Here is a 15,183-nt window from a genome sequence, read left to right on the forward strand (position 1 = left end):
ATTATTTTTTTTTGTTCCTCGAAACTTGTTAGATACACTCATTAAGCAATTTCATACATTTTTTTTACATTAATCACTTAAAAATTAGTTTGCCGTATTTTTTGATAATTTATTTTTTAAAGTAACCGCACTGTTGTTGGTGCAGTAGAGTTCTTTAATGTCCAGGTAAATCAGAGATAATTATCTGTGTTATAAAAGTGAATGAGTAAAGTTGAAAGAAAACGCTTAATGAAGGATGTGCGGGCACTGTTTACGAAGTTATTACTATTTAAGGATTCTACCCTAAGGAACTTTTGCAAATACTTTCTTATATCTTCTATGTTGTTTTTTGTAATTTTCTTAAACTATATGTTTCTTTTGGCATTTTCGCTATCAATAAAGTCTTGCTACTAAAATATATCTGATTACATTAAAAATCAAATTAATATAGATTAAACTAAAATAAATGTTAGATAAGACCATTTATATTACAATCTCTTGATCCTTTTAAAAGAGCAGTGATGGTCTATTGTTAGTCTTCACTCGGTCAAATATCTGAGATGTATATAGAGTTTTTTGTACTACTGTATTTACATGCGTGCATGTTTGGGTAATTGAGTAATTTCTTTACATTTAACACCATTTTGATCACATTATGAAACAGTAACTTGGCACGTTCCACTCACATTTATGTAAACATGGTTTAGTATTTATATATAGTGAGTGACATACAAGTGGTTTTGTATATATTCAAATGTTGTCAGGTAACAAACGTGATTAAAAATGTCATGTGTTATCTTTATTATTTGGGCATTGCTTTTTAATGAGTAGATATGACGTCTCCTAGTGTTGTAAGTGTTTAAATAAATAAGTAATTATAAATATATCGCTTATGAGCTTTGGATATATTTACATATGTGTATATACATAAATACTAAAATGTTTTGAGTGTAGTAAGGGTATTGTACAAAGAATTAGTAATAATGTACGAAAGAAGAATTACCGGATTCCGAGTGTTATTACAAATGAGGTTGGGGATGAATTATTGTTGGGGTTAAACTGATCTTTTATCAACCAATCGGTTTAATCTGTTCAGATTTTATATAAGCGAACAATTGGTCCTGAAGCGAATAATGAAGTTCAACGGAAGTTATTAAGAGTCGAAATTTCGATATTGTATGTAGTTTCTTCTTCTTAGGAACTAGCATTTTGTCCCATTCCCATAGAGGCACTTTCTACCAAGTCTTCGGAGAGTTCGAAAAGAAGTTTCTGTGCACAGGAGGAAGAATTCTACTTGGATTCCAAGATCTTATGGAGTATGCAGTTGTGAAAGACACGTTATATCTGATTAATGTTTGTTTAAATCAGATTAAATTTATTTAATTAAGGAATAATACAATTAATAGCATGATGAGTAATGAAAAGACATTCCACTTTACCTAAAATATTTCCAGGAAAAAGTTTGTCTCTCTACAAAAATTATTTTTATGAATAGATGTATGTTTGAACAGTTTACATACTACTATTAATGTCTTCGTTGTTGTTATAGTTGTTGTTTGTTTAAAGCAATTTAATATTTGTCAACCATATTCGGTCAACAGGCGAATCATCGAAAACGAATTGCTCTGTTAATGATAGCCACAATAAACGCTTTGTTTATACCGCTGGTGGTAAGTGTGCTGTGAGCAATAAAATACAACAACAATAATAAATTGTCATTAAGTCCGTGGGTGGTGTGTGAGCACGACACCCTGTTTTCGCTTTGATTTCGGTTTGTGAGCAATGCATTGCAGACGCCGCTACGTGCTTGGCCAGCTAAACACGCTCATTGCCGCCTTTGAATCGAATTTTTTTTGTTTTGTTTTGCTAAGCTTTCTAATCGAATAATTCATTTTTTTTGCTTATTTTGTGGCTATATTTTAACGGTGCTTATCTACAAGGGTAAACAAGAAAAATCGCTTTATCTTTGGAATTGGAAGAAAGATTTGGAGAAGCAATTGCTGCACACGCATTCTTGTATCTCATGCAAACGCTTTGCTACTTGCTTACGCGCAGACTTCGGAGTCCAAGCAGCTTTGCACAATTTCCTGTAATATTTATTCGAAGATATGCATGTATGTATGTATGTACGTGCATATTAGAGCATTAATCGTGTGGTATTATAAACTATTTACAATCACCAGGGAACATGTGTGAAAAATTAGTTCCCCAAAATGGATTCCAATGCTTTAGAAGTGAAGAATTGCAAAATATACATTTTTATATTATACTAGCAGACCCGGCCACACGTTTTTGTGGCTAAGGTATACATTAAATTAGTAAATCTTTCAATGCAGAGAACAAATTCTTACGCATAAAGACGAAAACGTTATAGCCGATAAATTTAAAAATGATTGATAGACATTATTGTAGATCTGTGGTAAGGGTAAATCATCATAATTTGTAAAACTTTGATTTTTTTAATCATATATTGGAGAAAGTAACAAATAACCAAATTTCATAGTTGGCTTTATCTTGGCTTTGGTGACGATATTGATTACTACTCACACTACTTTTAATTGCAAGTGAGTGGGGATAGTCCAGCAATTTAAAATAGTCTGTGGGGTAATTGAATTCCTCATCCTCTAACTGTGTCAACTCTCCTTTAACGAAATTCTAAATTGTCGCATTAAGATCAAAGAGATCCTTGTTTTTTTACCACCAATATAGGTCATTTAATCAGCCATTTATGTTTATATATTATGGTTTCATGTCAGGAAAAACACGATGAATAAGCTCCACTTTCGAGGCCATGAAGTGGCAGAAACCCGTTAAAATGTTATTAATCCATCGAGGTGTCAACTGCGTCGCTACCATTTTCAACTATTTCTACAATAGCAGTATGATATTTTTGGAAAAAACACTCGTATGTTATTTGTTATTTGGCGATTCTTTATGTGTCGCCACAAATTAGATAATTTTAGGAATGTGATTAGTTCGTCAGCAACAGTTGATCCAGGAATAGTCTGGCGAAAATCACCTGCCAACAGAATCATGACTTCACCAAAAATATTTTCGTTGTCGCGTAAATCTTTTAAAGTCCTGTGCAGTACCTCCAGCGACTTGAATAGTTGGAAAATCTTATTTATGCTCTTTTTTTTGGCGATTTTGCAGATTGGTATTTCGTTGATTTGCAATTTATGAGTAATTTCAAGACCGAATTACCGTTTGTCTGCCTACTAACAGGTGTCAAGATGCCCCTATTCCCATTATAACTGGGCGTTGAAAATGAGTGAAATCGGTTCAGGAATTACCTCAACCCTTATGCACTATATATGCTGATTTTCGTTATTCTATTGGACTTTATTTCAAATTGTGTGTAATAAAATTACATCAATAAATTGCGAGAGTATAAAATGTTTGGTTGCCTTTCCCTATTTGTTACAAATTGTTTTGGTCTATCAATACAGCATTTTACAATTGAATAATGATAGAAATATTTTAAGAAAGCAACAATGACAACTTTGAAAATAATATTATTTTTTGTTTTATTTTTTTTTTTTTATAATTTTGTTGTCAATTCAAATAAAATCATCTTCTTGTTATCTTCCTCACAATTTTTCCATATTTATTTACTTTCTAATCTTTCCCTGGCCTTCCATAAATATTTCAAAACTAAAATTAGCCAGATCGGTTTGGCCCTTCTATACTTTTTGCGAGACTAACGACACAAATTGTTTGTATGGGAGATTAGAAAATTGTGGATTTAAGACTTTTTCAGGCTATTTTTTAAATTTTTCTCTCCGTAAGAACCATCCCGGTACCTCTAGAAACATTCTAAAAAAAGAATTTGTGAAATCGATTTAGCGGTTCTCGAGTTATGCGCTTAGCAACACATTTTGCGATTCATTTTTATATTATAGATATCTACTGAACGGAATTGGAAACGTTCAAAGCGAGGAAATTCCATTCGAATATATCAATTGAGCTACATATACATTGAACTTACAAAAATTTAAGATTGTGATGTCAGAGTGCGCCAATTATATGCATTTTGTATGCAAACTACAATGCATTGGGATATGTGCGTGTTCGTAAGAGTGTGTGCAAAGCTATTTCACGTGCTTCAATCAATCTATTTACGCATTAAAAAAACAAAACGAAACGGGGAAGAAATTTTGTCTCAACTCATTGAACAACTGCTTAGCCGCTCAACGCCGCTTCATGTGCCGTAAACATCAAATTTCAAATGCGTCAATGAACTTGACGGTCAATCTAGCGAATTACAGTGTGCTGACCGCATGTAAAAATGATATATTGTTTGCTTTTGTGTAAATTGCGTAAAGCCGGTTTATTTGAAATCGGCTAATTGATAATCGGCTCGAATTAAATTTTTTGCCTAATAAATGTTAAAAAGTATAAATTTTTATATTTAATTAAATGCTGGATAAAGATCGTTTAATATATATTAAAATAATTATTTCCGCTCAGTATCACAGAACAGCGCTCCCAAATAAGCCAAATAAATTTGAGCAACTGGTATAGGTTGTTGAGTGCAACCAAAAATGACAATGCTAAACATTTTATTATACAAAATTGAAAGTTTTAGTCTTATACAGTTCGGTTGAAAGTATTCCGAAGAGATACTATATATCACTTATCTGTGATTCGATTTAACGTTGTAATCACGTCTCCTAAGTATCCAAGAAGTTGGTCTGACAATAAAAAAATAAATTAATTTTATTTGATTACAAATCCAATGAATCCATTTCACTGTCCAACGCATTTACTGCATTGGCAATTTCAGTGCAGTACGGCATCTTAGTGATCAGCAGCCAAACACATACTATTGATACTCATACACAAAAGTCTTCTATATGCATCTAATTTTATAAAGTTCATTAATCAATTCAAAATATTTAAAGTCTGCATACACATATGTATAAATATTTTTGTTAATAGCAACGCTCCAGCCAGTTATTGTTATAGTTGCCTATTTGAGGCTACAAGCAATTTATTGCAACACTGTGTGTACTGCAGAATATCGTTGCTTCTCGCTCGTTGCCTAATGTTCGCAGCGCATCAAAGCTTTGCATCCAACTTGTCATGGCTGTCACTCACAATCTAGCGGAATCGACTTGCGTTGCGAATATGCATAAAATGCATCATTATTGTTGTTGCTGTTGTTATTCACAGCTCATTAAGCTCTCATAATGAATACGATATTTATTGTTTATCGCACACAAATATTTACATCGTCCAATGATCGAGGGTGCATAGGTACAGACGTGTGTAAAGACATTAATTTTTGCATTTATCTATTAATTCTAGGTAGGCGATTAAATGCTTTAGATGTATAGATTTAATGTATTAAGCGCATTTCCAAATATTTACAAGATACTCGAATTTGCCTAAACAAATTTAATTATTATTAACCCAAACGATTACCCTCCTCCCGCCCAGCCGACGCGTGGGGCGCAGTCCGCATACGAGCGGAATTTGCCGAGTCTAGAAAGGCAAGAGATTTTTAAGCGTCCGGTTCTCAAACTGCTCAGCTACAGAAAGAAACATTTCAACAGCTGAGATTTAAAAATATATAAAAACAAAAAGTTAAAAATTTCTGAATATTATTTATTAAGAGAAGACAAAATAGTTTTTTTGATGCTAAATATTGAGTCAGATGGATCAAATGTGCTGGAATGCGAATTAAAATCATGACATATTCGGCAGAATGATTCCTTTAACTCAAAATTTGTTCTAGAAGATTTTAGAAATAATGGTCTAAACTGCCTGGATGAACGCAATGGGACATTAAACTTAATATCAGATAAAAGGAATGAACTACAAACTAAACCATTCAGAAGTTTTACTAGGAATATTGTACCTAGCATTTCTCTGCGACTAGTGAGTGTGGGAAGATTTATAAGTTTTAAACGACTAGTATATGGGGGAAGATTCAATCTTGAATCCCAATGTAAGTGGCCTAAAGCAAAAAGTAAAAATTGTTTTTGAACGGTCTCAAGCTTATCAGAATGGGATTGATAGCTAGGATTCCATACCACAGAACCATACTCCAATATAGGCCTTACCAATGTTGTAAAAAGAATTTTAGTAATATACGGATCACTAAATTCTTTAGACCAACGTTTAACAAAGCTAAGAGCACCTTTAGCTTTTAAGACAATTGAATTTACATGAGAATTAAAATTTAGTTTAGGGTCCATATTAACTCCTAAATCAACAAAGCTAAAAACTTGCTCTAAACTGAAGTTATTTATTACATAGGGGGAAAGATCAACAGTTCTACGGGAAAAGCACATCGTTTTACATTTTTTAAGATTCAGTGGCATATCATTTTTGTGACACCAAGTAACTAAATTATTTAAATCCGATTGCAACTCAGTCCTTTCGTTATGAGAAGTATATGATTTAAAAAGTTTTACATCATCCGCATATAATAAAATTTCTGAAAACTTAATTACTGAAGGTATATCATTGATGAACAACAAGAACAGAATCGGGCCGAGATGACTACCCTGTGGAACCCCTGAAGTGACACTAATTGAATCGGATAATGTATTATTAAATAAAACTTGTTGTTTTCTGTTAGTAAGATATGAGGATACCCATTCAAGAAGTCTTGGTTGAAAACCAAGAAGATTCAGTTTTTGCAAAAGAATTGAGTGGTTTACTCTATCGAATGCTTTACTAAAGTCTGTATATATAACATCAGTATTCTTATTATCCCTAAAACCCACTGACACATGGTTTACAAATTCAAGCAAGTTAGTTACTGTAGATTTCCCTTTACAAAATCCATGCTGAGAAAATGAAATTAAAGGAGAGATTAAGAAAGTTATTTGGTCAGTGACAATAGCTTCAAAAAGTTTGGGTATAGCTGACATTTTAGCTATCCCCCTATAGTTCTCAACAGATGATCTAACTCCACTTTTATGCAAAGGTAATATAAAAGAGTTTTTCCACATTGACGGAAAAATACCTTGTTTAAAAGATAGGTTAAAAAGCTTAGTTAAGGGCAGATAGATATATTTTGCACAATTTTTAAGAAAGCTTGAGGGAATCATATCAGGGCCATATTTAAACGATTTTATTAACGTAACTAAATAATTTAAGACATCTGATTCAGAAATAATTGGTGTATTAATTACAGTACTCGGACATAACACTTGATGATATGGCACATTCATAGGGTAGTTTGAACAATAATTGGATTTGAAGAATTCTGCAAACATATTAGAAATAATATAATTGTCACATGACATTGTTGATTTATATTTCATCGCGGACGGAAAATTTGAAATCCTGCGTTTGGAGTTAATGAAACCATAAAACAATTTCGGATTACGAATAATATTATTTTTTACTTTGATTATGTAGTTTTTATAACATTTTTTGTTAAGTTCCTGAAACTGACGACGCAATTTAGAATATTTTAAATAGTCAACAAGAGCTCCAGTTCTTTTATAAAGTTTAAAAGCACGAGCTTTTTTATTTTTTAATTTACATAGCTCATTCGAATACCACAAATTTAAACTTTTTCTTTTGATAATAAAACATTTCGGAACAAATCTTTCAAAAATATTAAAAATTGTTTCATTAAAATGTGATACATTTAATTCAATATTACCACTATAATCAGGCCAAGTCAATTTAGAAAGTTCACAATTAATCTTTTTGAAGTTAGCTTTCGCAAAGTTGAACCGAGAACAAAGGTCCTGTTTGTTGCATACAAGTAATTCGTCTATGATTTCGATATTAATTTCCAAGGCAGGGTGATAAGAATCCTCTGGCAAAACTAAAGGATCAGATCGGACCACAGAAACTGTTGAAGTATTATCAACATAGACCAAATCTAAGAATTTACCAAACTTGTTCGGAATTAAGTTAATTTGGTTAAGACCCATCCCAGACATTTCTTCCAAAAACTCATTAAAGCTTAAACGAGTGCAAAAAGGGGTAATGCAATCGTCAACAGATTTCCAAGATACACACGGTAAATTGAAATCGCCTAGAACAATTATGTAATCAGTATTCTTAGCAATTGAAAAAACATTATTTATTAAAGAAGCATGCTGCGTATATACAGATAAGTCCGATTGAGGCGGAATATAAGATAAAGTTAGATAAATAGAACATTTATTAATACAAATTCGTATGCACTTAAATTCAATAAAGTCCGCATGAGGAACTTCTACTTCTTCAGATGGAATTGAAGAATGCAGAGCAAATAGTACACCCCCCCCCCCCCCCCGACTCTGTTCAGTCGATCGCATATAAAGATTTGAAATTCACTATTTAATATTTCGTTATCAAAGATATGAGGTTTGAGCCAAGTTTCAGTAAAAGCGATGACTTTAAAATTACAATTAGTGCTGTTCAAATACAATTCTTTTAATTTTGTATTTAAACCCCTTACATTTTGATAGTGAATTTGTAATGAATTTTTTATAATTAGTTTTTTGAATCCGCGGCATTTTTTGGAATATGAGCAATTACAGTTTGTTTTTGTTGCTTCTGCTCGAATTCGCGCACGAAAGCAGCAGGTGGCCAAAATGATTCATCAAGTAGCAATTGAAAATTAACAGCTGAAACGCCAATCTTGAAAGAAGATATGTTTCTTTCGTATTTAAAGTTAAATTTTCTGACATCAATATCAATATGGTTAATTTTTAATTTCGACGAGATGTAAAACTTTATATCTTCGATTGTGGTATCCGAAGCGAATCTCGAAACGAAAATTGATTTTCTTTGAGGTATTACTACCAAATTTTTTGCCACAAACTCAGAGTTAATAGGAGGCGGATCCTGAATAGTTTTCCGCTTAAGTTTATCGTTATTTGTTTTCGGAGGATTAAGCACTTTTGTAGAGGAAGGCTTCCCTCCCTGAGGGCAAGGAGATGAGAGATTAATAAGGTCTAATTTCACCGGTGACATACTTTTTACGGACAAAGTGGCAGGTTCTTCATTAGACGGACGTTTACGTTTTGATGAAGGCTTAGCATTATCATCTTGATCATTTAGGCATTTAAATGATTGAAACAACACTTCATAATGCTTAAATTTTTCTGTAAGGTTTTGAAGTTCTCGACCGATTTCTCATGAAATTTTAATGATTTTGGTTTAACGACTTAAACTGTTTATTGTTATAAACCTGAAATTAAAATGCAGGGACTGAAATGATTTTCCAATTTAACTTTACACAGGCATAACAAATATTAATCTTTTTAGCTTCGAATTAAATTTGGCGATTAATCTAATACCACTAAAGTTTCTTGAAATTGTATTTCATTCTATTAAACTTTATGAACGATTTTTGAAAATACATCATATCGCTTATTTACTTGAATAGTGTCACAACTCAGAAAAGTCGATTTTTCAGGAGAGCGTTTTAAAGTTTTCAATTGTCTCTTATTTAGCAAATATAGAAAACTGCCATCAGTTTATTGACAAATCTAGTGGCCTGTAATATATTAAATACAATGTTGAGCAGAAATGGATCAAATAGAGTGTACTAATGCTTTTTCTTGGGCATAAACATGGCCCATTTTGAATTGTGCCGTTATTTGTGAAAAAAATAATTCAATTTCGCCTTCATAAGTCAAATATGTCGTTTTTGCTGAAAAAAAGCAATGTGAAAAATTTAATTAATGTTCACCAATATCGTTCCAACTCAAAAGATGTCGTTCTTTCTGAAAAGAAAATCAAATTCACCTTTTCACAATATGTGTTGGAACACAAAATTTGTCGTTGTTTCGTAAAAGAAGTATAACACATTTTGCCACAATTGAGAAGTGTCGTTATTGTGGTTAAAAAATATTGCAACATAACAAGTTTAATAACGGCACATTCTTATTTCACCGCTTATTTTTCTGCGCATCGGAATGAAATTTTTATGATGAAATTGCGCACATTTCTGCATACTCAACTCACACTATTCAAGTAAATGAGTGATATATTATATTGTATACAATCTCAGATCACCATAATATATGTTCGATACCAAAATACAGGATACTCATGGCATTTTTTAATAATATGAAATCAAGAAATGTACATAAGTTTTAAAGTGAAGTAGGTGAAGATTTAATCAGGACCGTTGCGTCAAAGTTGGAAATATACGAGGTTCCGGATTAATTTATGAAGATCAATCTAAATAACTGTGAATGTGTATTTTAATCAGAGTTCGAAAAATTACAAAATACACTAAATGGTTTTCCTCTTTATCGGTTAATTATCTTAGTTTGATATATTAGTTTATGATAACATTTCACATACTTGGATCAGTAATCTGTAGTGAAAAACTATCACTAAATTAGGGTTACTAAGGTAAAAACTATTACCAAAAAAATTTTGATTAAATACCCAGGCAAAAGTTTTCCAAGATCAATGATCCTGGAATTTTCGAAAGTTTTACTAAAAAGGGGCAAAATTAAAACTTTATTTAAAGCTGCCTTGGAGGGAATTACAATAAATGTCCCTGCAGTACCGACTCTGATAATGCCACCAAAGTAAAGAGCCGACAATGCGCAACACTACCGTGGGCATCAAGTTGTATGGTATTTGTCATAAAACTTAACAAGGCAAATAATTTAAAATGTTGTTAATAAATTAGTGCGTTACATGCAGCGATGACAAGTTATACCATTTAGCCCGATTCCTCCTTTCGAACTAATCGCCTAGGAGCTCTTTTAGTAGAGCTCATAAAGCTCAATAAGCGGGAAATGTTTTATCGTAGCGGTTTATTAATTATAATTTAAAGCGTAAAGTTGCAAGTGGCAAGCGACAACCAGTTAGCGGCTAGTGGCAGACAGTGAAATAAGTGTACAACTAATTCGACACCATTAGTGTCAACTAAAACAACTAAAACGCGGTTGCTAACCGCGTGGAGTGTACAAATTTCAATTGCCACTGTGGCGGTTTAAGGTTTTAGCTTTGGTGGCAAGTAATGCCGTCGTATTATGCGACAAAAGTGGCGAATGTTGGCCAAGAGTAATAAATTACCGGTTTACTGGGAGCGTACTTACCGACAAAACAACAACCACCACTTTGATGCCATAATTGTATTTATATTTTTTTCTTGTTGTAGATGCCAATTGTTGTTGGTTGCTGAATATAAATATTGCCATTGCAACCTAAACAAACTATCTGGTAAGACTGTGCCATAGTAGTATACGACAAGTCGAGTTAGAGAAGGCTGGGAGCAAATGCAATTTATTTGAATTAGTCGCATTAATGAGCATTTTGTTATCATTCTATTGTGAAGTTAAAAATAATATGGTAGACAGCGCTAATGGACAATATAATATGATGTCTTTCGAGGAGTTTAGCTTCCTCAATACATATTATTTACTTAATATACTTTTCTATACACCCATAGACTATGAGATTATTCATAAGTGAACAATTTTCCTGATTAATACAATTTAAAAAGTATTCGCAGATGACCAGAGGCCCTTAATATGTTATTGAATGCTGAATAATTGGTTAGGTTATTTCGAAGTAGTGGTTCTAGTTCCAATTATTTGGCTTTAAACCGTTTAGGTCTAACAATTTGTACGCGACCAAAACAAAGTAAAAACTAAATTATTGCACAATAAAAACTAGTTTGGCATACACTTGTGAATGCAGTCTGCCAAGTCGCGGACTCCACAGTTACCTCTGCAGTTTACTTAGCAATTCTGAAATTAAAATTGTACAAATTTGAGTAGACAAACACTTGCTCTTGTTTGTGGTCATAAAAAAGTGTTTGTTTATATGTAGATCCATATTACATTGTACCACTTGCTTTGTTGCTAATTAAGAATAGATAACGTAATTAATTTTTCAGCAAAATGTTACAATTGCTGAATGCTTATGCCAATAGAAACAAAAACGAAGCACAGACATACATACCTTCTGCCTTTTGTATATATACAGATGTATATGCGCATGAATTAAATATGCCTTGATTTAGTAAAAGTATTGGCGTAATTTTGAAAAACTTAACTACAATAAAAATTTTTATAATTACTGCCATATGCTTGAATAAAATGAAGTGAAACAGAACAAAAGGCTCTGAATTAAATAAAATCAAGCAATTAATTTGCTATTAATTTCGATTACAAATAAAACAAAAAATTTATAATGCCCATTTTTTATTACTTGCAAAGTTCCAATTATTTTTTTGCTCAACAGTTTTTATATCTCATGCGCCTAAAACTATACACCGCAATTCTAAGTTATTTACTAGAAGATGAGGACGGTTTATAACAAGATCTTTTATTTTAACGAAATATAAATGTATTTAAAATATAAAAAATGCTTAGAAGACGTGCGTGGATTCCATAATAATATAAATATTTCATGAGGATCTTGACTAAACAGTCGATATAATTTTTGTAAAAATTTTTTAACACATCATTTTGGTATTTTTAATTGCTAATTGTATTCCTATAACTCGCGTGCGCAACATAATCATGAATGTTAATTCACTTGTCAGTTATATTTTCCACAATGCAGTCATCACAGTTCAACGAGCTTAGACCTCTACCCATTTTAATTGCGCACTTTAGGCATTCACTTCAAAAATTTCCCGCCACATGGTAATCAATCACTCTAACCTATTTTACACACAATCAATTTTAAGTTAAATTTAAAAGGACAGCAAGATTCAAGGTAAAAGGAACTGGATAGAAAACAACTCGCATGCATAACCTCGTTGCTGTCCGTAATAGTATAAAGGAAGTAATAATAGATATATAAGGCACATGATCATCTATTTCCAACCAATTCATGGTATAATTTGAGAGTGCCATTGCTCATGTTTCAGTAACTCGCTTCTCTCAGTTTACCTTTAATTTTCATTTACTTCTCATAATTACTAATAATGGCATTTAAAGCAAATATTTTCGCCTTAAAGTGTTTTAATTTCGTCAGAGTATTCATATATTCACACAAAAATACCACTAGCGTAATAATAATTCTACATTGTCGAATATGAGTGTATTATAAATACATACGCACATACACATATCCAAGTATATATGTAGTATATAAGTGGTAAGTGCGCCAGCAAGTGGCACAATGCAACAAGTCGCGAGTAAATCATTGTCAACGTGGAATTTCCTTGCTCGCACAGTTTCATATTTTACTGCAGTGTATTTTTTCTTCTTCTTTTTATTTTTATTTGTCCATTTACTAGGTAATTTTCTGCCTTTTTCCGCTCGTGAGCACGTATATCGTTGTACGCCTGCTTGAGTTTCCCGCAAAAAGTTACTTATACGCAACGTACCACCACTGTCTAGCACTCCAACTAAATGTATTGCCATTAAAGTGGTTTTTACTTTGAAATCAGCGCCTTGACTGTCACTTAAATCCTGATAACGCCGTGAAAATATTGCGCATTAAAGACCTACAAGTGAAGTGCCCTGCGTGGGTATAAAGTGGCGACGGAAACCGTCCGCAAGGCACAGCTGTCTCCTTATTCTGTCTGTCCTCTTTATGTGATAGCTGGTAACCGACCTGTAGTGCTCATTCGTTTGTTTATTTACTTATTTTTCTTTCCCATATCTGTTTGAGATTTCACTCGAGTGCTCCGAGCATAGACTAAATATTTGCTGTAAGTATTAAATGTGCTCGAATGTTGCAAACAAGTTGTCATAAGTCCATAAATTTACAGGTGAACGGAGCGAAAAATCAAATACACGAAAATTAGATAAATTAGTATTAATTATATCAAAAAAATTATCAGTATTTTCATGTAAAAAATAACGTATGAATAATAAGTTTATAGTGTATTATAGTGCCATGGTATAATCGCAGTCGGTTAATGACAAACTCTATCAAATATATCTGACCAATATATGTATCATGCATAGACTCTTCCCATTTATATACTTGTAGTGTTTAAGTGAAATATTTCATAAATTTACATTAAAATCTGATTCAAGCTCTCGTTAGCAATAGTTTTCAATGGCATAAGCAATGAACTCAAACATTATCTAATTAAATGAACATGTTTATATTGTCACCTATTTATAAAAAATCTCTTTATTTACAGGTCAGCACGTGGATGTTAAAATGATTATATCAATATTATTGCATTGCATTGCTGAAAGCTCAAATTGCATTAATTCTGAATCAACAGTTATCAACGAGTGACAAGTGTGCTTAACTGACGAAATAAATTGCCACACAATTAAACATGAATACGGATGATGAAGAACGTGTCTGTCTGCGGTGAGTAGAGTATTGCACAATTTTTTTGTTTATATACCTATTTATTTAGAAATATTAAGAATATCCTAATCAAAAATTTTAATATTTGAATAATTTAGCACAGTTTAAACAAATTTTGTTACTTAGTAGGACAAAAGTAGTTGATTAAATAAGTCAGTTAGTGAAAAGAGCACATATAATTTCATCAAATGATATGAAACCAAAGAGTATGGTTACAGTTAAAAAGTTAATAGTTTTGATAGTAATGCTTAGTAATTTTCATTTTACTCCGCCGATGTTAACTCCAAAACGATTGTATATCCACATGAAAAAGTGACATGCAAGTTGTACTCGAATATATTTATTATTTGATGCATAAATTTACTTTCAAATAAACTCTATTGTATAGATAGAGATTGAGATGTATGTATATCGTGCTCTATGCGGTCATTAAGAATGAAGTAGTAGCAAAAACAACGAAAAATAGGAACTAGAAAAGAGAAACCAGTTTATTTCAAGTCGCAATAGAATGTTTGATGCATTTTTATAAGAAAACTATTGACTGTCCACTGCCATAGGGTTTTATTATACACTTCGAGACAATTACCAATGCACTACTAACTATTTGCTTCTTCATAAATCAATGATTTTACCACTGAGATGGTTCAAACTCACTATGTACATATCTATAATGAAATACACATAAACATATGTGCATTTATTTGCATGAACATAAATATTATTTTAGTAATCAAGACTAGTCTATGCAGTTCAAGTGCTGTTATTTTAGGATACAAATGTGATTTACTCTACTCGTAGCTGGCGTGTAGTGCCTATTCTTAATTACTGTGGTATGACTTGCGGAATAATTGGTTTTCCTATGCATGCATATTTTGGGGTCATAGCAGCAAAAACGTTGACAGTGATGGCGATGAAAATGATAACCGTTAATTGAACCAACATGTTTACACAAACAGATATTTCACATAATTTCAGTTGTTTATAAAT

The 15,183-nt window shown here is 32.2% G+C and overlaps 1 protein-coding gene across 6 annotated transcripts in view; it reads left to right on the forward strand.

The window, feature by feature from the left end:
- Nucleotides 1-15,183, forward strand: part of Adcy8_1 (adenylyl cyclase 78C) — a 219,527-nt gene that overhangs the window by 138,621 nt on the left and 65,723 nt on the right. For 5 of the 6 annotated variants that reach the window (XM_054229445.1, XM_054229447.1, XM_054229444.1 and 2 more), the window contains one exon: nucleotides 14,018-14,196. The exons of the other annotated variant lie outside the window; for it this stretch is intronic. In XM_054229445.1, coding sequence (XP_054085420.1) covers nucleotides 14,162-14,196 — 35 coding nt within the window. In that variant the 5' untranslated portion in view covers nucleotides 14,018-14,161. The remainder of the gene's footprint in view (nucleotides 1-14,017; nucleotides 14,197-15,183) is intronic. 6 annotated transcript variants of the gene reach the window in all.

The sequence above is a fragment of the Zeugodacus cucurbitae genome, chromosome 4 (genome assembly GCF_028554725.1).
Source record: "Zeugodacus cucurbitae isolate PBARC_wt_2022May chromosome 4, idZeuCucr1.2, whole genome shotgun sequence".
In the NCBI taxonomy this organism is placed as follows: domain Eukaryota; kingdom Metazoa; phylum Arthropoda; class Insecta; order Diptera; family Tephritidae; genus Zeugodacus; species Zeugodacus cucurbitae.